Source organism: Prionailurus bengalensis, chromosome B3 (genome assembly GCF_016509475.1).
Source record: "Prionailurus bengalensis isolate Pbe53 chromosome B3, Fcat_Pben_1.1_paternal_pri, whole genome shotgun sequence".
NCBI classification, from domain to species: domain Eukaryota; kingdom Metazoa; phylum Chordata; class Mammalia; order Carnivora; family Felidae; genus Prionailurus; species Prionailurus bengalensis.
The window spans coordinates 110,133,008-110,155,257 of NC_057355.1; the positions used below are offsets into that span (position 1 = coordinate 110,133,008).

Consider the following 22,250-nt stretch of genomic DNA (forward strand, 5'->3'; position numbering starts at 1 on the left):
AGCCCAACGGGGCTCCATTCAATGCCCTTAAGATCACGACCTGGGGGCGCCTGGGTGGCGCAGTCGGTTAAGCGTCCGACTTCAGCCAGGTCACGATCTCGCGGTCTGTGAGTTCGAGCCCCGCGTCAGGCTCTGGGCTGATGGCTCAGAGCCTGGAGCCTGTTTCTGATTCTGTGTCTCCCTCTCTCTCTGCCCCTCCCCCGTTCATGCTCTGTCTCTCTCTGTCCCAAAAATAAAAAAAAATAAATAAAAAAAAAAATAAAAAAAAAATTAAAAAAAAAATTAAAAAAAAAAAAAAAAGATCACGACCTGAGCCAAAAATCAAGAGTCGGATGCTTAACCGACTGAGCCACCCAGGCGCACCCCTGCAAAGTCAAATCTTATAGCCCTTTGAAATATGCTGTGTACATGTTTACTAATGTATTTAACAGTGTATTAAAACAAAATAGGGGCGCCTGGGTGGCTCAGTCAGTTGAGCATTCTACTTCAGCTCAGGTCATGATCTTGCGGTTTGTGAGTTCCAGCTCCGCGTCAGGCTCTGTGCTGACAGCTCAGAGACTGGAGCCTGCTTCGGATTCTGTGTCTCCCTCTCTCTCTGCCCCTCCCCGGCTCATGCTCTGTCTCTGTCAAAAATAAATAAACATTAAAAAAATTTAAAAAAGAAAATTTTAAACAAAATAAAGCAAGCAAATGAACAAAAATAGAGAAAAAGTGAGAGAGAAAAAGAAAGAGAAAATTTATGGTTGGACATAAATTATTCATGGCATAAAGTTATTTATAACTTATATTTTATTTTATATGTTTCTTTTTTTTAAAAAAATATAGTGAAAGATGCAAGTGTATAGATTTTTATAATGGTTGGATTAAAGAAAAGTATAATTTATATGATCATTTAGTAATGAAGAAGAAACTAAGTAAGTAATTGCTTCTGATAAATCTTTAAAAGCGGATTCATAAAAATACATTAAGACAAAAGGATAATCATATCAGAAACATTCCATTCTCATATTTCTTTGTTTTATAGTCATCAAAACAAATCATCAGTGCACTAAGGTGCTTTCTGAATAGAAGCAAAATTAGTCAGTCTGCTAATCTTTGTAAAAAAGAAAATAATTAGGGACTCAATAAGATTATACAAATGAAATGGATTAGAGAGCATTTCATGAAGGCATCATGACATATTTACTCTGCAAATAAGCAAAGACATTACCCACATCTTGATCTTTAAAAAAAAAGTATGCAGGGTATGCAGTATGCAGTTGAACTTCCGAGTCTTGATTTCGGCTCAGGTCATGATCTCGGTGTTTGTGAGTTTGAGCCCTGCATCAAGTTCTGCACTGGCAGTGCAGGGCTTGCTTGCAATTTTCTGTCTCCTGTCTCTCCCCCTTTCTCTGTCCCTCCCTTGCTCACTCTCTCTCTCGCTCTTTCTCAAAAATAAATATAACATTTTTTTAAAGTATGCTATTTTCCACAACTGCTGTAGAACTCAACACAAAAATATCTTTTCGCAAATGTCCTCTGGCAGTGAATTTGATGAATGTCAGCAGAGCTGTCAGGTTCATTCATGAATGGACAAATGCAGAGGAATGAGAGAGAGTTAACTACCCTGCGGTAGTGTAATGGCTGCTACCAGAGCCATGGAGTTCTACCCAAGGCATAGAGCATGCCAAAGCTGAGAAGAGACAAAATTGAGATAAAGAATGCATGGTGGTAGATATATGTTGAGAAGATCGAAAAAAACTTTTCCAGTTCTATAATCTGAGCAAGGTGATTCTCCATCTTGGGCAAATGATGTAACAAAGGATTTAAGTCTAGTAAATCTCCGGGTAGCAGGAAGAAGAAATACCCTGGGATCCTGCTGATGCAGAAGGGATCAAAAGGGAACACAGAGTGACTGGAATTGAAGGGAGGCCACAGTCATAAATTTTGTCTGAAGATTTGTCTGATAGCAACAAGGAGAACCTTGGGACTGTGTTCCTGGATGGAGTCCGCATGCAATTCAGCATCAGGGGGGAAGGACCTAGAGGTCAGAGAGGAAAGCCCATTAAAGGAAGAAGAGGGCTCAGAAAGGACCTAGGAACTGGAACTGTTGCCATTAAAATTTCTCAATTTTGCTAGAAGGCATGGAAATTTCAGATGACTTTCTCCAGAAAAAGAAGCTATGATTTACAAGTAGTGATTACTTCTTCTACAGAATATAGGCATTTTTCACAACAGAATATAGGCAGTTGGTATCTCCATCAACGTTTTGATAAAAAAACTTTTCTTTTTTTTTTAAATTTTTTTTTTTTTCCAACGTTTATTTATTTTTGGGACAGAGAGAGACAGAGCATGAACGGGGGAGGGGCAGAGAGAGAGGGAGACACAGAATCGGAAACAGGCTCCAGGCTCTGAGCCATCAGCCCAGAGCCCGACGCGGGGCTCGAACTCACGGGCCGCGAGATCGTGACCTGGCTGAAGTCCGACGCTTAACCGACTGCGCCACCCAGGCGCCCCAGATAAAAAAAAAAAACTTTTCTTAGTTACTGTGTTTAAAAGGTTGTAAGTGGTGCTTCTCAAACAGCCAGCATGGATTGACTAGAATCTTAACACAACTAAAAGCATGAACCTTTCTGTTTTCTATCTCCCTCTTCTCTTACTCTCGTACTCTCCTTCCCCATCACACACACATACAGAGAGAGAGAGAGAGAGAGAGAGAGAGAGAGAGAGAGAGAGAGAGATGGACGCTAAATCCCTGGCTGTATCTATGGCTGATAACACATATTGGGAACAGTAGTAGTTTGTTTTGTTTTCCTTGGTGTTATTGTAGGGGGAAAAAGTGATACTAAGACTACAAATAGCTTCAGTAGGTACATTTGGTTGATATTTTGAGCTTGTGTGTCTAATAAATTTTGGAATTATGAGAAGTTACTGTTATACTTCATGGGTCTTGACAGTTTTCTATCAACTTCTTGGGTTGTTTCAAAGGAAACATATCATTAAATTACTAAGGACCCAGGGACTAAGAAGGAAATTAAAAGGCATCTCCCTGGGACGATCTTGGCAATAGAAACTGGACTTTGAGGCATAAAAAAAGAACAAAAACAAAACCAAAAACAAACAAACAAACAAAAAGCTAAAGTCAACAGACAAAAAAAATGTCAGAAGCTAGTTTATAAACAGAAAACTACTGCTCAGGTGTTAAAAGGAAATAGTAGAAACTCAGAAAAGAAAAGGACAAAGTTTGAGACTAGGTGTTCATCTTGAAATCAAGACAAGAACTAAAGAGAAAGAAAAGAAGGAGAAAGACATTTAGATATAGCAATATATTTGGCCACACATGAAGTAGAGAAAGGATGGGCCCAAGTGAACCGAATGAAGTTTTGTTGGATTTCAAGGGGTAATGATGACTGAAAAAAGCCAATTTCAAAAGGTCACGTTTTTCATGATTCCACTTACATAACATTCTCAAAATCACAATATTATATAGGTGAAGAGCAAATCAGTAGTTGCCAGGGTTTAGGGATGCTTTAGGAGAAGGGGTGGGTATGATTATAAAGGGGTAACATGAGAAAGGTTTTTGTGGTGATGGGACAATTCTGTATCTTGATTTCAGTGGTAGTTACAGGAAGCTACACATGATTAAAAAAAAAACAGAACTATACACGCATGTTGTATCAGTGCCAATGTTGATCTTGTGCTGGATTATACAGGATGTCATTATTGGAGGAAACTAGGTAAAAGGCACAAAGGCCCTCTCTGTACTATTTTTGCAACTTCCAGTGAATCAATAATTGCTTCAAAATAAATTTTTTTAATCTAACTACACTCAAGTGTAAGGCAAAATGCATTATATAATACAAAAAGTAGTATAGTAATAAATACCACATCTGACAAAATGTCTTCTGAATTTATAAAGCACCGATACATCTTACCAAGTTGGGTATATACACAACAGTTTAAGAAATCATCAGTATCTTTTTGTATGAAGGAACATATTTCTTCCTACAAGCCTCTGAAGCAGACAGCACCTGGAATTCTCAGTCTACCTCTTTAAACAGCGAGTGGAACCTGTGCCTTCTTGTTTCTGTACCTGCACAGAGGAGCACAGAGACGGAAGCTAAACTGCCAACATTGGTGCTCTGATAGCTATCAAATATTCTCACCTCTGAAAATGTGAAAACTGCCTTACTTTGACCTAAGACATTGACTTTTCATAGGCCTCTTGATACTCCTGGACTCTTAACATCTTTCCCATCATTCACAAAATATAGGGGTGCCTGGGTGGCTCAGTCAGTTAAGTGGCCGACTCTTGATCTCTCAGGTCATGAGTTCAAGTCCTGCGTTGGGCTCTGTACTATCAGTGCAGAGGCTGCTTGTGATTCTCTCTGCCTCTCTCTCTGCCCCTGCCCCACTCATGCTTTTTTTCTCTCTCTCAAAATAAATAAACTTTTAAAAAAATGTAAACCTCCCCAATGTGGAATCTCAGAAAGGAGGTCTTATACCACAAACCAATGACCATGACCTAAAGGCTTAACAAGTACTAATAACACTAATCATACCTCCAGTACAATGATCTTAAGGTTACTCTGGGGGGTTAGAATTAGGCTTGGATAAATCATCTAAGTCAACTTGAAGGGGTATATAATGGTGAAGTCTCCCCCATAATCTTCTTTTAAAATAGCTTCTTTGATACGTATTTCCTTAATTTCTGATCTGACACAATCCAGTCTCAGTCTGAGTGTAGAACACATGGTCTTTCAACTCCTTTAGAGAACATTCTAGTCCCAAGAACACCATCCAGGCATTTAGTACTCAGGAAGCCTGCTAACTCCCAGATACTTTTGTCATTGCCAAATGAGCTCGTATTTACTAATCCTTTAATTCTCTCAAAGGAGCATATATTAAACCTAGAGTGTTTATTAACCTAGAGTATTTGCTACGGAGCCTAAATTTATGAAACTTTTATTCTTCTTAATTGTAAAAACCTGCAGAAAACTATCCTGAGATCAACGTTAGTCAAGAATTCAATTACTAACTATTTTCTAAACTATGTATCACCCATCATATCCTGGCTGCTTTTTTTGGAATTTAATACACTGCCAACAAAACCTATGGGATGTGCCAGATGCTGCCTTTCTAGATGCTGGTTTCCCTTGGAAAGAGCTCTGCTGGTTACAAGGCTGTGAACAGAATTAAATCAAAGAGTTCCCATTCCGATTTTCGTACCACTCTATCAACACTGTTTTTCATGTGCTCAATACATTCTGAAAAGTAAAATGTATTATTTTGCATTTTATTTTCTAAGGCTGAATAAAAATTAAACCAATGCAAATAATATGGAATAAACACCTTTCTGAAGACAAAGTAGTTTCATTTTAATCTTGTTAGAGACTGGAGCCTGGAAAACCACCACCAACAACAATTTTTTCGTAATTAAAAAAGAAAAATGAGATACTTACAGCCAACCATCATCATGGCCACTGAAAACATCTTCTCCACATCGGTGGTAGGAGCTATGTTTCCAAATCCTATGGTAGTAAGGCTTGTCATGGTAAAGTAGAGAGAGGACACGTACAGAGAATCCTTGCTGGGTCCTCCTTCCCATATCCCTGCACTGGTATTATATCGATACGGAGTCCCAATGCTCAAGGCCAGCTGGTAGAGCCAACTGTCTATTTGGATCGTGTTCGTCACTTCATCGATGACCTCATAGTCCCCAATGCTGTACCATATGCAGGCCAGCCAGTGGGCAACTAGTCCAAACACACATACCAGGAGCACGAGGACTGCGGCTCCATACTCTAGGTAATGATCCAATTTCCTAGCAACACGGCCCAGTCGCAAGAGACGCACCACTTTTAAAGAACTGAAGAGACTGCTGATTCCCTAAAGAAAAGAAAAGAAATGACAGGACACTTTCAGAAAAGAAAAGGCTGGGAAACAATTCAATGGTTTACCTTCATGAACTTGATTGCCCATTTATATGCTAAGAACATACACATAATATAGCTATGACTTTAAGTCCACAAAAAAGCTAAAATGCTAAGGAAACTTTTTTCAAAAGCAGATTTATTTTTCCACCAAGAAATAAGATATTTCTGAATTATTAAATAAGACAACTTTTCATTAGCTGAGGAAGATCCAATTTATCTTCATAAGTGAAGTATAAATAGCACAGAGGAAAAAAAACCAAAGGAGAAAATTGCTCAAATGCAATATATACAGAGTATAGAAATGGGATGATGAAATCAGACCTTTTATTACTTCTTTCCTATAAAACTTTTCCTCTACTCGAAAACATTTATTTTTACTTCTCATTTTGTAATAGCTATGAGCAGTAAAACTTCTGAAAAAGGAATCCCAATCTTACTGGCAAGCAAACAGGAAATACTTCTGTGCATACGAGGACAATGAGCAAATGCCATTGTTGCTTCCACTACCTCCTGTCACAGTCATGATAAGCACTAAATTTGTAGAGCTCTGAAAAAGTTAAGAGTTGAACGTAGAATGGGTACGTAATCTACAAAATCCGATCATCCTTTAGCAATAGTTACAGAAAAGAATACCGTAAGGGAACAGCAACAAGATAATTCATATTTTGCTCAAAGCTTAAAATCCAAATACAGCATCATCCAAATGGAAATACAGCATCTACTTTCTTCAATCAATGAAAGCCCCATAATTATTCTTTTTGGAAGCACATAATAAGCCATGTGGGGAAAGACGATAAATTCACTCCTGATGCAGGTAGGGAATATAGAGCTGTGATCTGGAAGCCTCTCGTCTGACCCCCACCTCCAAGACTCATGAAGACCATGACTCCCTTATTGCGAATTTTTTCTCCCAGAGAGGAGACAAGGAGTCTAGCATAACTTACCCTGAGCTTCCTTCTGACCAACACAGAAGAATTGGTTGGGATAGTGGAACAGATGTGACAGCAATAAGACTAATTTGGGCATTGTAAAGTTCTTGACAGTTAAGGTAAAAGGATTACTAATGTATTTGGTTATGTTCTACCCCATATGGTAGGTAGCATATGATTTCAATTTTTCAAAATAAATATTTGAAATAGAACAAAGAAAAGTAGAAACAAGAGAACTTGTACAAATGAAAGAGTAGCAGGAGCATTTTGACAGTTTTCTGTCTCAACCTCAATACCTTGGGCTCTATTTCAGCTCCTATTCTCAAATGCTGTGGCATCAGTACAGCCTTAAAATAAATTCTCATTTTGCTTGAACACTTGAGGGGGGAAAACAGATACCAAACTTTAGGCAGTTAAAAAAAAAAAGCAGAATTATGAAAATTCAAAAGATGAATTGGCATAATTTACTGACAACAGATATTGAAAGGCAAGAGCACTGGGTGTTGTATGGAAACCAATTTGACAATAAATTATATTAAAAAATAAATAATAAAAGAAAAGAAAAGATAAAAGAAAAAGAAAAAGAAAGGCAAGAATATTCAAGAGAGCTTGGAGGCTTTCAGAAATGGAGCCGTGTAATCACGAACAATGAAGACAAAAATAAGCAGTTCTTAAGCACTTCCATGGGCCAACCTCTGAGTTAGGCCCTGGGAACATGAACATAAATATGCCTTGCTTCTGCTCTGAAGAAACCCATAGTCCAAATGCATGACAAACTCAAAACAGCATTAAATTAAAAAATGAAAATAGTGCTGCTATGGACGTACTTCTCTAGCTAGCTTAAAATTTTAAAGGAACTATGATACTGCTGTGAAAATACTGCACAGAAAAGGTATTTCTACCTGAGTTTTTTTCTCTAAAAATGAAGAGAAGAAAAAACAGAGAGGAAATCGTTATCCTCATTCGAACTAAAAAAGTCACAACTCTCAACCAGATTGTGAAAATCAGGGCCTACTAGAATTAGGTCCAAACAGTGGCAGAGCAAACCCTCCTGATCTCTGACATGGGCAGAGCTCTCCAAAAGGAGATGGTCCACCCCAAAGGATACCTGCTCTGGACCCCACTTAATCAAAAAGCACCATTTTCTATGGCCATGATTAACACTACTTAAACATTACAACATATTTTGCAAGCATGCAAACTACGACACCACTTTCTCCTGGGTTTTGCCAACTCCCCAACCGATATCTCTTTCAAAATCGTTTTCTAGGGCTACCCCTCTCCATGCTTCTATGATGTGTTAGGGTTCTCATCATGATTTTCCTCAGCCCTCTCCTGGCTGATCTACTGCATATGCATGATTCTACTGACTTCTCTATATGGATGATTCACCGGTCCTGTCTCCTGAGTTCCTGACACAGAGGCCAAATACTCACTATACATCTGCATTTAAATGTGTCATGGGTGTTCACAAGGTAATTGGTCCCACAGGGAATCCCTTGTTCCACTTGAATGAGTTCTCCGTCACCAACTGTCATGAGTGACATCATTACCTGCCCTGTCCCTCAGACCTGGGCCTGAGCTTCCTGCCACCCCCAGCTGATTATCAAATGTTATCACAGGACATGAGCAAGTGCTCAGAATACATCTACTTAATAAACCTCTCAAAAATTTCCCTTCTTTCCTATTCCCAAGGCCTTGTCTTGGTCATGACTTCATATTTTTTTCTTTCTTGTGTCACCGGAAGAGCCTATCAGCCACCCTAGCTCTGTTCCTACTCCCTTTAATTCAGACCACACTATACAGGCCACCGGTCTGGTATATATTTAAATCACATCTATCTATTCATGTACCTCTCCAACCTTCACTGTTACTTCATACCTACAGGATTAAGTATTAGCTCCTGATACTCCTAGTCCCTCAGATTCTTAGTGCCTGTTCCACAACAACCAACCGCTGTGCAATCTTCCCGTCCTTACCCCCAACGAACCCTGCAAGATTCATCTTTCTAATACACAGTACCCTCCAGGGACTCATCACAGACATTACATCAACCACAATCTCCAGGGCAGGCCTTTAAGGTGCCCAGCCTCACCTCTGTCTGGACCGCCAGGTCATCTCCACTATGCCTGTGCGTCTCAGTAGTGCTCCCATCAAACCAAACTCCTGTTTGCTCCCAAACATAATCCCCAAGGTTCACTTTGAATTTGTCCGGAGAGTACCCTTCAAGGACTTGTAAAATCAGAAACTGTTATTCAAAATTATTAATATGCAAATAAGCAAGCTTGCTTTATTTGGAAAGCTGTTTTAACTTTCTCATTCTCTATCGTTTTGTATTAAAGAGAATTTAATGCAATCATCATCAAAACTCAAACTGAAACAATTTGCTTTTAAAATGTGATGAAAGGGTGCCTGGGTGGCTTAGCCGGTTAATCATCTGACTCTTGATTTCAGCTCAGGTCATGACCTCATGTTCGTGGGTTCGAGCCTCACATCAGGCTCTGTGTGACAGCACAGAGACTACTTGGGATTCCCTCTCTCCCCCTCTCCCTGCCTCTCTCCACTTGTGCGCACATGCACGCACGTGCGCGTGTGCTCTCTCTCTCTCCTTTCTATCTCTCAAATAAATAAGCATTAAAAAAATAAATACATAAAATGCGATTAAATACTTAAAACTTGAAATCATGCAAACGTTCATCACCAGTATAATGGATAAACATCCATACATTCATTTAGTGGAATACTATTCAAAACTAAACATGAACAGACTATCTATATACAATAACAAGAATAAATCTAAAAAACATCATGTGGAGCAAAAAGACCAAATACAAAAGAGTGTATACTGCATGCTTGCACGTACAAAAAGTGTAAAAACAGGTGTAATTCCTCTGTGGAATTAGAAGTCAAGATACTGGCTCCCTTTGTTGGTGGGGAAGGGTAGTGACTATGATGGGCATGAGGAGGATTGTGGGATTCTGGCAACATTCTGTTTCTTAATATGGCTAGTTATCATTACATGTGCTCACTTAGTGAAAATTCTTTGAGTTCCACACTTAAAACTGTCATTTTCTTTAAGCATATTATATTTAAACATAAAAAATAATGTCAAGGAAAATCCAGCAGTCACTGCTCTGTTGTTAACATCTCACCATAGTACACAACTCAAATTCGTGATTTCTTCAGCATCATGTGATTTTTTTGAGGGAGGGTCATATTCAATATTGTATTAAAATAAGAGACTTCCCTTACTTATGATTCACTCTCACAACTTTTAGATTGGGCCACAAATTGTATTTAATTCCTTGTTTAAACCAGTCCTCAAAAAATGCCCTCCTTCTGTACCAACACCTTTTTATTTTTTTTTTATTTTTTTAAATTATTTTTTTCAACGTTTATTTATTTTTTGGGACAGAGAGAGACAGAGCATGAACGGGGGAGGGGCAGAGAGAGAGGGAAACACAGAATCGGAAACAGGCTCCAGGCTCTGAGCCATCAGCCCAGAGCCTGACGCGGGGCTCGAACTCACGGACCGCGAGATCGTGACCTGGCTGAAGTCAGATGCTTAACGGACTGCACCACCCAGGCGCCCCAACACCTTTTTAATAACAATTTCTTGATTCTGTACTTTCCACCAGTTTTATGTGCTCATTTATTTTCTGCTTCATTTCACACCACACTTTCCAGACCTTCTGTGCCCTCCTCTGAAGTCCAGAGGATTTCTGCCTCTATCCCAACCTCTGAGCTCTTAGCACACGAATCCCTGGGGTTCCACAGGTGGAAGAGAATTTCAAACACATGAAATGCATAATAGAACACAGCAGGGTTAATGGAGAACTTTCAGTCATCAGTCTTCTGCCTTTCCAGCTTATTTCCTTACTTGACAAGCCCCTCAGGCCACAGGAGCACAGCAAACAATATCCAGCACATATCGCTGAGGTATTAACTCCTCAATATTTTTATGGATTCCCACACTAAAGAGATGTGGGATGTTATTGGCATAAAAATCATATATTTCAATGATAAAGCCACCTAAAACACAAATCAATGCTCTCATTGGACCATCACTAATGATAGTAGGCAAATGGCTACTATCAGCTAATATATTTTCCTACCTTCTTCCCTTCTTGCTTTATAAAGAGAAAAGGGATGCTCCAAGAACTTTTTTATACAAAGATACATGACAAATAAGTGGGAGTGACAGAGGAGGAATGCAGGTTTGTAAAATCCAGTGCATGGTGTTTCACCTACATCTTACATTGCCACACACAGGATGTTGTGGTAGATTGTTTGCAAGGAAAAAAAATGTAGCTGTGGTTATTTTCCTTCTTATATCCACACTGCTTGGCTGTGTGACTTTGCAGCTCCTCCCTCCGGGAAATAAGGTCATTCTCCAACCCTTGAATCCAAGCTGGCCCTATGGTTTGCTTTGGCCAACAGCATGTGGTGTAAATGACTTTGTCCCCGTGCTAAGCCTACACCTCAAGAGGCATAGCACCTCCACTCAAGGTCTAGGAACCCAGCTTACTTGCCATGTAAATACCTATGAGGTTTTTGAATGATGAGAGACCACAGAAGCAACCCTCTGAATCATCCATTTGAGCCATCCCAGATCAGTCAGCTACCAAGCAACTCAGCAGTTTACCACAAATGCATGAGCAAGCTTATCAAGATAAGTTAAACCTAGCCCAACTTAGCAGAACCACCCAATTTAGCCAAAAACTTGTGAGTTAAAGAAATGGTGATTGTTACTATCCATCAAGTTCTGGAGTAGTTTGTGATGCAGGGAAAAAAGGTAACTGATAATGGGCCACCTGGGTGGCTCAGTCGGTAAAGCATTTGACTTTGGCTCAGGTCGTGATCTCAAGGTTCCTGGGTTCAAGCCCTGCGTCGAGCTTCGCACTTACAAGGCAGAGACTACTTGGGATTCTCCCTCCCTCCATCCCTCTACCCCTCCCTACTCTCTCCCTCAAGATAAATAAACTTAAAAAAAACTGATACAAATGTGGGGAAAATATATCTGTTATGTGTTTATGTGCATAGAATTTCATACTTGGTATGACTTAATACTAGGGACTATATAGATTGTCACTAGATACAAAGGTCTCATTTTAATAAGACTGTCCAATATAGGTAAGATATGGGTATGTAAAATAAAATTTAACATATAAATGTTAGACATTATTTATCTTTTTTATTGGGAAATGTGTCCCTATTCTGCTTTGAATAGATCCATGCCAATGAATATACCACGAGAATAGAAAACTCAAAATTATTACTTCACATATTTCCTAAATATTTTTCAAATCCAACCTCACCTAAAGTCACCATAGATAACTTTATTATACATGTGAATGAGTCGTTCAATACCTTGGTCTCACAGTTTCTTCACCAAATCCTCTGCAACAATCTTTCCATTTCTCCTCAGATACCCACTCCCAGGGTCATAACATGAAATTTGCCATATCCTAAAAGTGTTTCTAGCTCTGAAGTCTTGAACTTAATCACCCTGCTATCTGACCATTTCCTCTTCTCTATTGAGCAAAATGGTCCAATTACACCAACTGCAGAGCTCAATCTTATTGAACTTCCAGTCCACCAACAGATCTACTTTTTCTCAATCTATCAACTCTCTCCATTCTCCACTTTCTTCTTTATGCAGTCCCATAACATCAGTAACACTATATACCCTGAATTTCTTAACATCTCTGCCTCTTCATTGTAGCCTCTATCAAAATCCAAATCCTAGCTCCATTATCAGCTTTCTTCATGCTTGTGTTAACGGTCAAGAACATCATAATCTTGAGCATATAATAGGGCAGATTACCTCCACTATAAACTCATTATCATCAATCTCAAAGCATCTTTCAACTACCTAGTAATTTTACTGCTTTTCGTAAGAATTTATGTACCCACTAGATTTCAAACTTTCTCTACTCTGCTCAAAATTCCAACCATTCCCCTCTTCAACTACATTCTTCCCTAGACATTTAAATATCTCATGTGTCTCTTATTAAGAAGAAAGAAAGAAAGAAAGAAAGAAAGAAAGAAAGAAAAAGAAAGAAAGAAAGAGAAAGAAAGGTAGTTTACAAGAAACTCCTCCCCCCTTCTCCCATTCCACACTATATCTCTGGTCCTCTTTTAATATCTAAGCAAATGTCAGCATTGGCCATTTGATTAAGCAAACCAGAAACTAAGAAGTATTCTTGTCAGAAGTATTCTGAAATTCCTCACACCCAATCTATCTTAAAATCCTGTTAATTTCGGCTCCTAAGTATCTCTCAGATGTATCCATTTCTCTCCATCTCTACTGTCACTACCTAAGGCCATGCTACTAGCATCTGTCTCCTGGATCTATAAATGTTTCCTAATAAGTTTCAAGTCCTTTATTTGTCCCCATCCAATTTTCTCTGAGCACTATGTAACTCTTATACTTTTCAGGGCACCTGGGTGGCTCAGTTGGTTAAGAATCCGACTTCAGCTCAGGTCATGATCTCACGGCTTATGAGTTCGAGCCGGGTGTCTGACGGCTCAGAGCCTGGAGCCTGTTTCAGATTCTATGTCTCCCTCTCTGTCTGTCCCTCCCCACTCATGCTGTGTATCTCTCTCTCTCTCTCTCTCTCTCTCTCTCTCTCAAAAATAAATAAACATTAAAAAATTTTAATGAAAAAAAGAGTTACTTTACAAAATCACTCCCAATTTAAAATCATATGATGGCTTCCCATTGTTCTTAAATCTGTTTTGGTTTACACAGACTTGCATGGTGTGGCCCGTGCCTACCGCTCTAACCTCATCCTTCAACATTCTTCAGCTCACTCTTCATCCAAATTTCAGGTTTTGGATATGCCATGCTCCCTCCAACACAGGGCCTAGGCACTTGCTAGTCTTTCATGCCCTCTATCCTTAGCTTACTTAGCTAGCTCTTTTCATACTTCAGATCTCAGCTCAGTCACTGCTTCTCCAGGAAAACTCTCTTCTCCAGTCTAGATCAGGTCATTCCATTATATAGTCTCAAAGGACCATGTACATTCCCTTCAGGACATGTGCCTTAGTTGTGAATGTATATGTTCTGTTAATCCTTTTATTTAGCACTCCCTTGCAAATAGTAAGTGCCAAATACTTATTGAAAGAATGAATACGTTATTTAAAGAATAAACTAACCAATACATAAGTCTCTCATAATAATTTCTGATTCCTCCACCACTGATATTGTATTAATAATTAATAGTTATTTCATCTTCATGGATAGCACCATAGCAGGCAACTGAATAGAAACCACAGAACAGTAATAAGCTCCATTTCATAAGCATTGGGTCCTTATTCTAAATAGATTATATACATGAATGACTACATACTGCATTTCCATTTTCTATTGTAGAACACAATCTAAAGACTGAAAGAAAATTGCAAAGTACATTTATTATCTGAACCTTTAACCCAGATAACAAATTCTATTGCCTCCTTTCTATTCAAAATTCACTTGTCCAATTCCTGCTACCAAGAGATCCATGGGGAAATAATCCTAATTACTCCATACATTAGTTAACATGCTTCAGAGAAGGATCTCAATTTAGATAACTTGTACATACTACCTGCTTTAGCCAATTTATATTCTTATCAAAACACAGTGGCATAGATAGATAGACAGATAGATGAAGAGCAGACATCTATCTTCAGTAATATCCATAATGTACTAATTTTTTAAGTGCTTCTTGTGGAAAAGACTTTCTCTTTAATTGGATCATAATGAATATAAAGCAGGACCAAAATACACACCCTAAAAAGAGGTATATTGCCTGAAGCTTCAATTTTTTTTACACATTATGATACATGTACAAGCAAATTAAGTTGAAGGATGCTTTAAATTCTTCAATAACTTGTTGCTGTCTTTACAATAATCCAAACGCCTTAATGCAACCTGCCTAACTCTATAGTTTTGCCTTGTGCATCTCTGTCTTCTGCTCTCTGTACTCCAGTCATAGAAAACTTAATTCTTTTCTTCAAAAATGTCATATTCTCTCACCTGGGAGTCTCTAAACATGATGTTTAAAGCACTCTCCTGAACCTACAAATCACCCCTTGTGCCTGGTTAACTCCTACTCATCTCTCAGGTCTGGGCTTAAATGTCTATCACTTCTTCAGAGACTTCCCTTAACTATCCCCATCCTCAAATAGATTAAGGCCCTTGTTTTAAAGCATAAGTACCTGGTCCAGGAAATGCTGAGGGAATAATGGAGGAGGCAGTGAGAGTTGAAACAAAGGAAGGCTGAAGTGGCCATGATGGACCAGGTAGCAAAAGTTATGAAGATTCAGGGATGAGATCCAACAGATAAAGAAAAGGAGAAGAGAAGGTAAAAATTTAGTCAGTAGAGAAAAGGCAGGAGAGGATACTGACAGGACTAAGTGAATCTTACTAATAGTAGAACACTCAGATCTACAAATTCTGGAAAAATAGAAGAGGAGGGTGAACAGTCATGTCCTCCAAAACCATTTTCTAAAAGTGGTCCTTTTCCAACAATTGTAATGATAATATGTGACAATGTGGTTTTTAAGGCTATTCTAAAAAGATGATGCAATCTCAAAGCAAACCTGGGAGACATGCAAAGAAGGTGGTCAAAGAGTAGTAGCTCCCCTTTTGTAAACTTTTTCCTCCCGACCCAATTCTTTGGCCCAACATCCACTTCCAGGCTCACTCCCCTAATATTACAACTTGGCTGCCTTGGACCAAGGCTTCCATAGCTCTGATAGTCCAGAACCACACATTAGTTCCTAAGGTCCCATGTTTCTTTTCCAATTTTCTAAAAAATGCCTGCTCTTATATCTCCCATCACTTCAGGTTACTTGAGTCTCTTTTCTTTGCAACAACAACAGCAACAAACCTTAACCTAACAGTTACATTTAGCCCAGTACATGTTTTCCCACATGGTTCAACTCCTGATCATCCCAGTTATTAGCTGTATCTTATTGCCCTATATTATGTCTGTATATAGATCATGTCACTATCTGAAATTACATATATACTTCTTAAATTTTCCATACATGTTTGCTGTTTTTATCCGCCAGAATAAAAACTCTGACCAAGACAACCTTAATGCACCTTGATTAAACTTTAGACGGGCTTTTTTCCTGACTCTAGGCCCTGACCTCCCTTTTCTTAGAGTCTTTACTTTAGAAAACTTTCAATTATAAATTATTTCTCTGCCCCTTTGAGATATAAATCTTCTCCCAGACTTTTGACAGTTGTACAAGCCAGGAATGTCTTTCTCAAGGACTTGGGAGCCATCCTTTTGAAACATAATCAAAAAAAATAGTACCCCTATCTCTCAGCATCTGTGGGCAGGTAGGAGTCTAACTTTGATGACAGCAATTAGCAAATATAGATGGCTTAATCACATTGACCAACTTCTCTGCCTTCTGTTTCAGCATGGTTGAGTTCAATCTCTCTTCCCTATTACAATAGTCTTGAATGAAGTCTTTGTTGCCATTTTTAACAAGTGTTCAGTACAATTTCTCTTTGACAGTTCCATGAAGATAAGGAGGATTTGTGTGCTTGTTCACTGTTGAGGTTCCCAATATTTAGAATAAAGAAGTAGCTCAATATATATCTGTTGAATGAATGGAGGAATGAAATCACAGAAGGTATTTTTTTTTTTGCATTTAAAGGATAACTTTGAGAGAAAAATAAATCCCTCTTGGCTATTCCTTTATATTTCTGAATATACTGCCACATCTCAAAATTCAATCTAAGTACATGGCTTACTAATCACACTAAGGAGAAGAAATTATCAGTCTTAGCGATATAACTTTATTACACGCACTGACAGGCTTCTACATGTGGAAACTGTATTCCCTAAATATGATTACTTTCTTTGTCAGTAAAGGTGAAAATGGCATTAAATATATGTGCTATTATTAAACTTTAGTTATATTTTAATACTGAACACAAAAAGTTCAAATGGTTCTAAAATTCTAGCAGGACAATATTTGAGTTAAAAATTCTGCTAGTCTAACAATTTGTAACTATCATAAAATAACTGTTGCACAAGCTTCTATCATCTATGCTTCTTCACTCATCGTGGCCAAAACAATTACAACATCTGCAGAAGCTCAAACAAAAAATTTTGAGTATGGCCATTCACAACTCAGTATAAGCCTGTGTATAAATGTGAATATAACTTAAGATGGCTGATTTTGCCTAACACAATCACCTAAGCACAAACAAATCACAGTGAAAACTAGCATCTTCTGGAAAAATGCACACCAGGCATCTGATTGTAAAGTCCATATTTTTGTCTGCAATGCTGACCAAGTAAGCATTCACGCTCACAAGACTGTCATAAGCCATGCTTGTTCTCATTAGATATCTCAGAGGGATACAGGGAAGAAATCACTGGTTATGAGTAGGGCAGCAACAGGCATCCTCTTCCATAGGATTTGACCTCATAGCAGTCTATGTAGCAGTCCAGAAAACTATGCTTTGTACCGTCTCCCAAGGAGACAACCATCCTAACTTAAAAACTAGGGAACTGACCCTGCGTAACCCCACACTCAGCCTGGAGACTCAGAGCTGAAACCATGTTAACATGACTTTTATGTAATTCCTCTATCTTCCTTAGCATGACTTTATTTTTCCAGGACTCCAGAAAATCAAATGGTTTGATTTTTCACCATAGGAACTTCCCAAAGACCCATTAACTCTTCAACAGAAAGCATAAATAGTTTATGCCCTAAGGTTCTTTGAATTCTTTGCCTCAAAATCCTCATCTTGCTGTCTCCAGCAATCCTGGATTATTACATCTTGATACTTGAACTTTACTCAATCCTGATTCTTGACTTGAAAGATTTAAAGGCTTTAAAGGATGCCAAATATGGTTATCCATACACTTACCCCTGAGTGGATAGGAGAAAGTCAAGTGTGAGTGAACTACCAATCTAATCCTCAATAAATGTTTTGGGGCACTTGAGTGGCTCAGTTGGTTGAGTGTCCATCTCTTGACTTCAGTTCAAGTCATGACCTCATGGCTAATGAGTTCAAGCCCCGCAGCAAGATCCACACTGACAGTGCGGAGCCTGCTTGGGATTCTGTCTCTCCCTCTCTCTCTTCCCCTCCCGACTTGTGCTCTCTTTCTGTCTCAAAACAATAAACTTTAAAAAGTGTATATATAGATATACATATACATAGATTTTTTTTATTGTTATTAGAATCACTAGGTTGTAAAGGCGCTTTCTCACTCAGAGAAGGACTGGGACGTATATAGGTCTTAAAACCGTAGCTAAGATTTTTTTAAAGCAGGCTACTAAAAACCTAAGTCCTGAATACAAGGTAGAATCACCCCACAGGTAATACATGAAAATTTCATCACAGTAAAAGTCTCAAGCTCTTCATCGGAAAGAAAATTATCAGGATAAAGAGGGGCATTGCATAATGATGAAAAGGTAAATTCTCCAAGATGTAATAAGCCTTAATGTATATGAACATAACAAGAACATCAAAATATGTGAGGCAAAAGCAAGTAGAACTTCTAGGAGAAATAGATAAATCCACTGTTATAGTTGAAGTCTTCAACACCTCTCTGTCATAAATGGTCAGATCTACCAGGCAGAACATCAGTAAAGACATAGTAGAATTCAACAGTACCATGAATCAACTGGATATAATTGACATCAGTCAACTACTTTATACAAAAACAGCAAAGAAAACACATTCTTCTCAAGCTCACATAAAACATTAGCAAGATAGAACATATTCTAGACTAACACACACCTTAACAAATGCAAAAGAATAGAAATCATACAGTATTCACTTTTAGATCACAATGGAATTAAGCTAGAAATCAACAGAAAGATAGTTAGAAAATCCCAAAATACTTGAAGACTAAACAACACACTTCTTTTTTTTTTATTTTTTTAATGTTTATTTATTTTTGAGAGAGAGAGAGACAGAGCGTGAGTGGAGGAGGAGCAGAGCAAGAGGGAGACACAGAATCCAAAGCAGGGTCCAGGCTCTGAGCTGTCACAGAGCCTGACACGGGGCTTGAACCCACACTGTAAGATCATGACCTGAGCTGAAGTTGGACACTTAACCGACTGAGCCACCCAGGTGCCCCAACAACACACTTCTAAATAAGAAATGGTTAGGGGTGTCTGGGTGGCTCAGTCAGTTAAGTGTCCGACTTTGGCTCAGGTCATGATCTCACCACTTGTGAGTTCAAGCCCCGCATCGGGCTCTGTGCTGACAGTTCAGAGCCTGGAGCTTGCTTTGGATTCTGTGTCTTACTCTCTCTCTGCCCATTCCCTGCTCACGCTCTGTCTCTCTCTGTCTCTCAGAAATAAATAAACATTTTTTTTTAATAAGAAATGGTCACAAATAAATCTCAAGAAAAATTTTAAAAGTTTTTGAACTAAATGAAAATGAAAATGCAACATATCAAAATTTGTGTGGCACAGGAAAGTAGTGCTTAGAGGGAAATTTATAGCTTTGAATGCAAATAATAGAAAAGAAGGAAGATCTAAAATCAATAATCTAAACTTCTACCTTAGTAAACTGAAAAAAAGAAAAGAGAATTAAGTACAAAGTAAACAAAAAGAAAAGACATAATGAAAATTAGAACAAAAAAATCAATGAAATTGAAAATAAGAAATCATAAGGGAAAATCAACAAAACCAAAAGCTTATTCTTTGAAAATATAGATAAAATTATTAAGATTCTAGCCACACTTACTAAGAAGAAAAAACAAAGAGAACACAAATTACTAATATGAGAAATGAAAGAGAGAACATCACTATAGGTATCATAGACATTAAAAGGCTAATAACAACACTAATAAGAGAATACTATGAATAAATCTAGAAGAAAAGGACCAATTCCTTGAAAGACTCAATCTGCCAAAACTCACACAAGAAAAAATAGACTATTTGAAGAGAACTGTGTCTACTAAACAAACTGATTAGACAATAGCCTTCCAAGACAGCAGAAAGCCCAGATAAGTTCATGGGTGAATTCTACCAAATATTTCAGAAAGAAATATAACAATTTTATACAGTCTTTTCTGGAAGATAGAACTAGATATGATACTTCCTAACTTATCTTTTGGAATACAGGATTACCATAATGCCAAAATCAGACAAAGACATTCTGAGAAAAGAAATCTACATACCAATATTTCTCATGAACATAGATGAAAGAGTCCTCAACAAAATATTATAAATCACATCAAGCAATCTATAAAATAATTACACAATATGACCAAGTAAGATTTTTCTTAAGTATGCACGGCTGGTTCAACACTAAAAAATAAATTAAGGTAAGACATAACATTACAGACTAAACAATAAAAATCGCATGATTACATGAATAGATGCAGAAAAACCATTTAATAAAATATAATAGCCACTCATGATTAAAAAAAGAAAAAGAAACCTCCCAGAAAACAGGGAACAGAACTTCTTCAACTTGATAAAGAATATTTACAAAAAACCTACAGCTAACATTATAGTCACATACATACAAGATGTATATACATGAGGAAACCCACAAAACTTCGATGAAAGAAATCAAAAAAGAACTAAATAAATGGAGTGATATCCCATGTTCATAAACAGGGATACTCAATATTGTCAAGATGTCAGTTCTTCTCAATTAGATCTATAGTTACAACACATTCCCAATCAAAATCCCACCAAGTTATTTTGTGGATATCAATAAGCTGATCCTAAAGTTTGTATGTAGAGGCAAAAATTGTGCAAAATAGCCAACACAATTAAGAAGAATAAAGTCAGAGGGCAGATGCTACTCAACTTCAACATCTGCTATGAGTCTCTAGTAATCAAGACAGTGTGGTGGAAGTAGAGACAAATAAGTCCATGGCACAAAACAGAGAGGCCAGAAATAGACCCAAATAAATACAGTCAACTGATTCTTAACAAAGGAGCAAAGGCAGTACAATGGAGCAAAGATTCTCTTTTCAACAAATGTTATAACTAGACATCCAAATGCAAAAACAATGAATCTAGACACAGGCCTTAAACCCCTCACAAAAATTCACTCAAAATGGATAATAGACTTAATTTAAAGCGCAAAACTATAAAACTTCTAGAAGATAATATGGGAGAAAATCTAGGTGACCTTGTGTATGGTAGTAATTTTTTAGATACACCAAAGGCATGATCCATAAAAGAAATAATTAATAAAATGAACTTCAGTAAAATTAAAACTCTGCTCTGTGAAAGATACTATCAAGAGAATAAGAAGACAAGCCACAGACCGAGAAGAGAAAATATTTGCAAAAGACATATCTGATAAAGGACTATTATATAAAATATACAAAGAAATCTTAAATTTCAACAAGGAGAAAATAAACAATTTGTTTAAAACATGAGCAAAAGATCTGAATAGACACCTAACCAAGGGAGACATTCAGATGGAAAATAAGCATATGAAAAGCTGTTCAACATCTTATGTTATTAGGGAATTACAAATTAAAACAACGAGTTACCACTGCACATCTATTAGGATGGCTAAAATCCAAAACACTGACAACACCAAATGCTTGTGAGGATGTGGATCAACAGGAACTGTCATTAATTGCTGATGAAAATGCAAAATGGTACAGCCACTTTGGAAGCTAGTTCAGCAATTTCTTGCAAAATTGAACATAATCTCCCCAGATGATCCAGCAATTGTGCTTCTTGGAATTAACCCAAATGAGTTGATAACTTACTCCTACACAAAACCTGCACACAAAGTTTGCAGCAGCTTTATTGATAATTGCCAAAACTTGGAAGCAACCAAGATGCCCTTCAATTGATGAATAGATAATACACTGGTACATCTAGACAATGTAACATTATTGAGCTCCAAAAAGAAATGAGCTATCAGCCACAAAAAGACATGAAGGAACCTTAAATACATATGAAAACCTGAAAGAAGCCAATCTGAAAAGACTATCTACTGTGTGACTCCAACCACATGACATTCTGGAAAATGCAAAACTATATAGACAGTAAAAGGATCAGTGATTGCTAGAGGGGAAGGGGAGGAAGGGATAAATAGGCAGAGCACAGAGGATTTTTAAGGCAGTGAAAGTATTCTGTATGATACTGTAATGGTGGATACATGTCATTATATATTTGTCCAAACCCAAAGAACATACAGCTATGGGTTTTGATAATAGTGTGTCAATGTAGGTTCATCAGTGGTAATAAATGTACTGCTCTGGTGGGGGATGGTGGTAATGGAGAGGCTAAGTGTATGTGGGGGCAACCTCTGCATGGAAAATCTCTGTACTGTCCTCTCAATTTTGCTGTGAATTTAAAACTGCTCTTAAAGTCTATTATCGTCTGTGCAAACACACTGATAAGAAAAATCAATAAATTCCAAGGTGGACTGGCCAGTGTTTCTAAGGAT

The 22,250-nt window shown here is 37.8% G+C and overlaps 1 protein-coding gene across 1 annotated transcript in view; it reads right to left on the reverse strand.

Moving 5' to 3' along the window:
- The window catches only part of KCNH5 (potassium voltage-gated channel subfamily H member 5), a 309,803-nt gene that overhangs the window by 210,117 nt on the left and 77,436 nt on the right, over positions 1-22,250 (reverse strand). Inside the window, exon 7 of the mRNA XM_043556311.1 lies at positions 5,442-5,868. Within this exon, the coding sequence (XP_043412246.1) occupies positions 5,442-5,868 (427 nt within the window). The remainder of the gene's footprint in view (positions 1-5,441; positions 5,869-22,250) is intronic.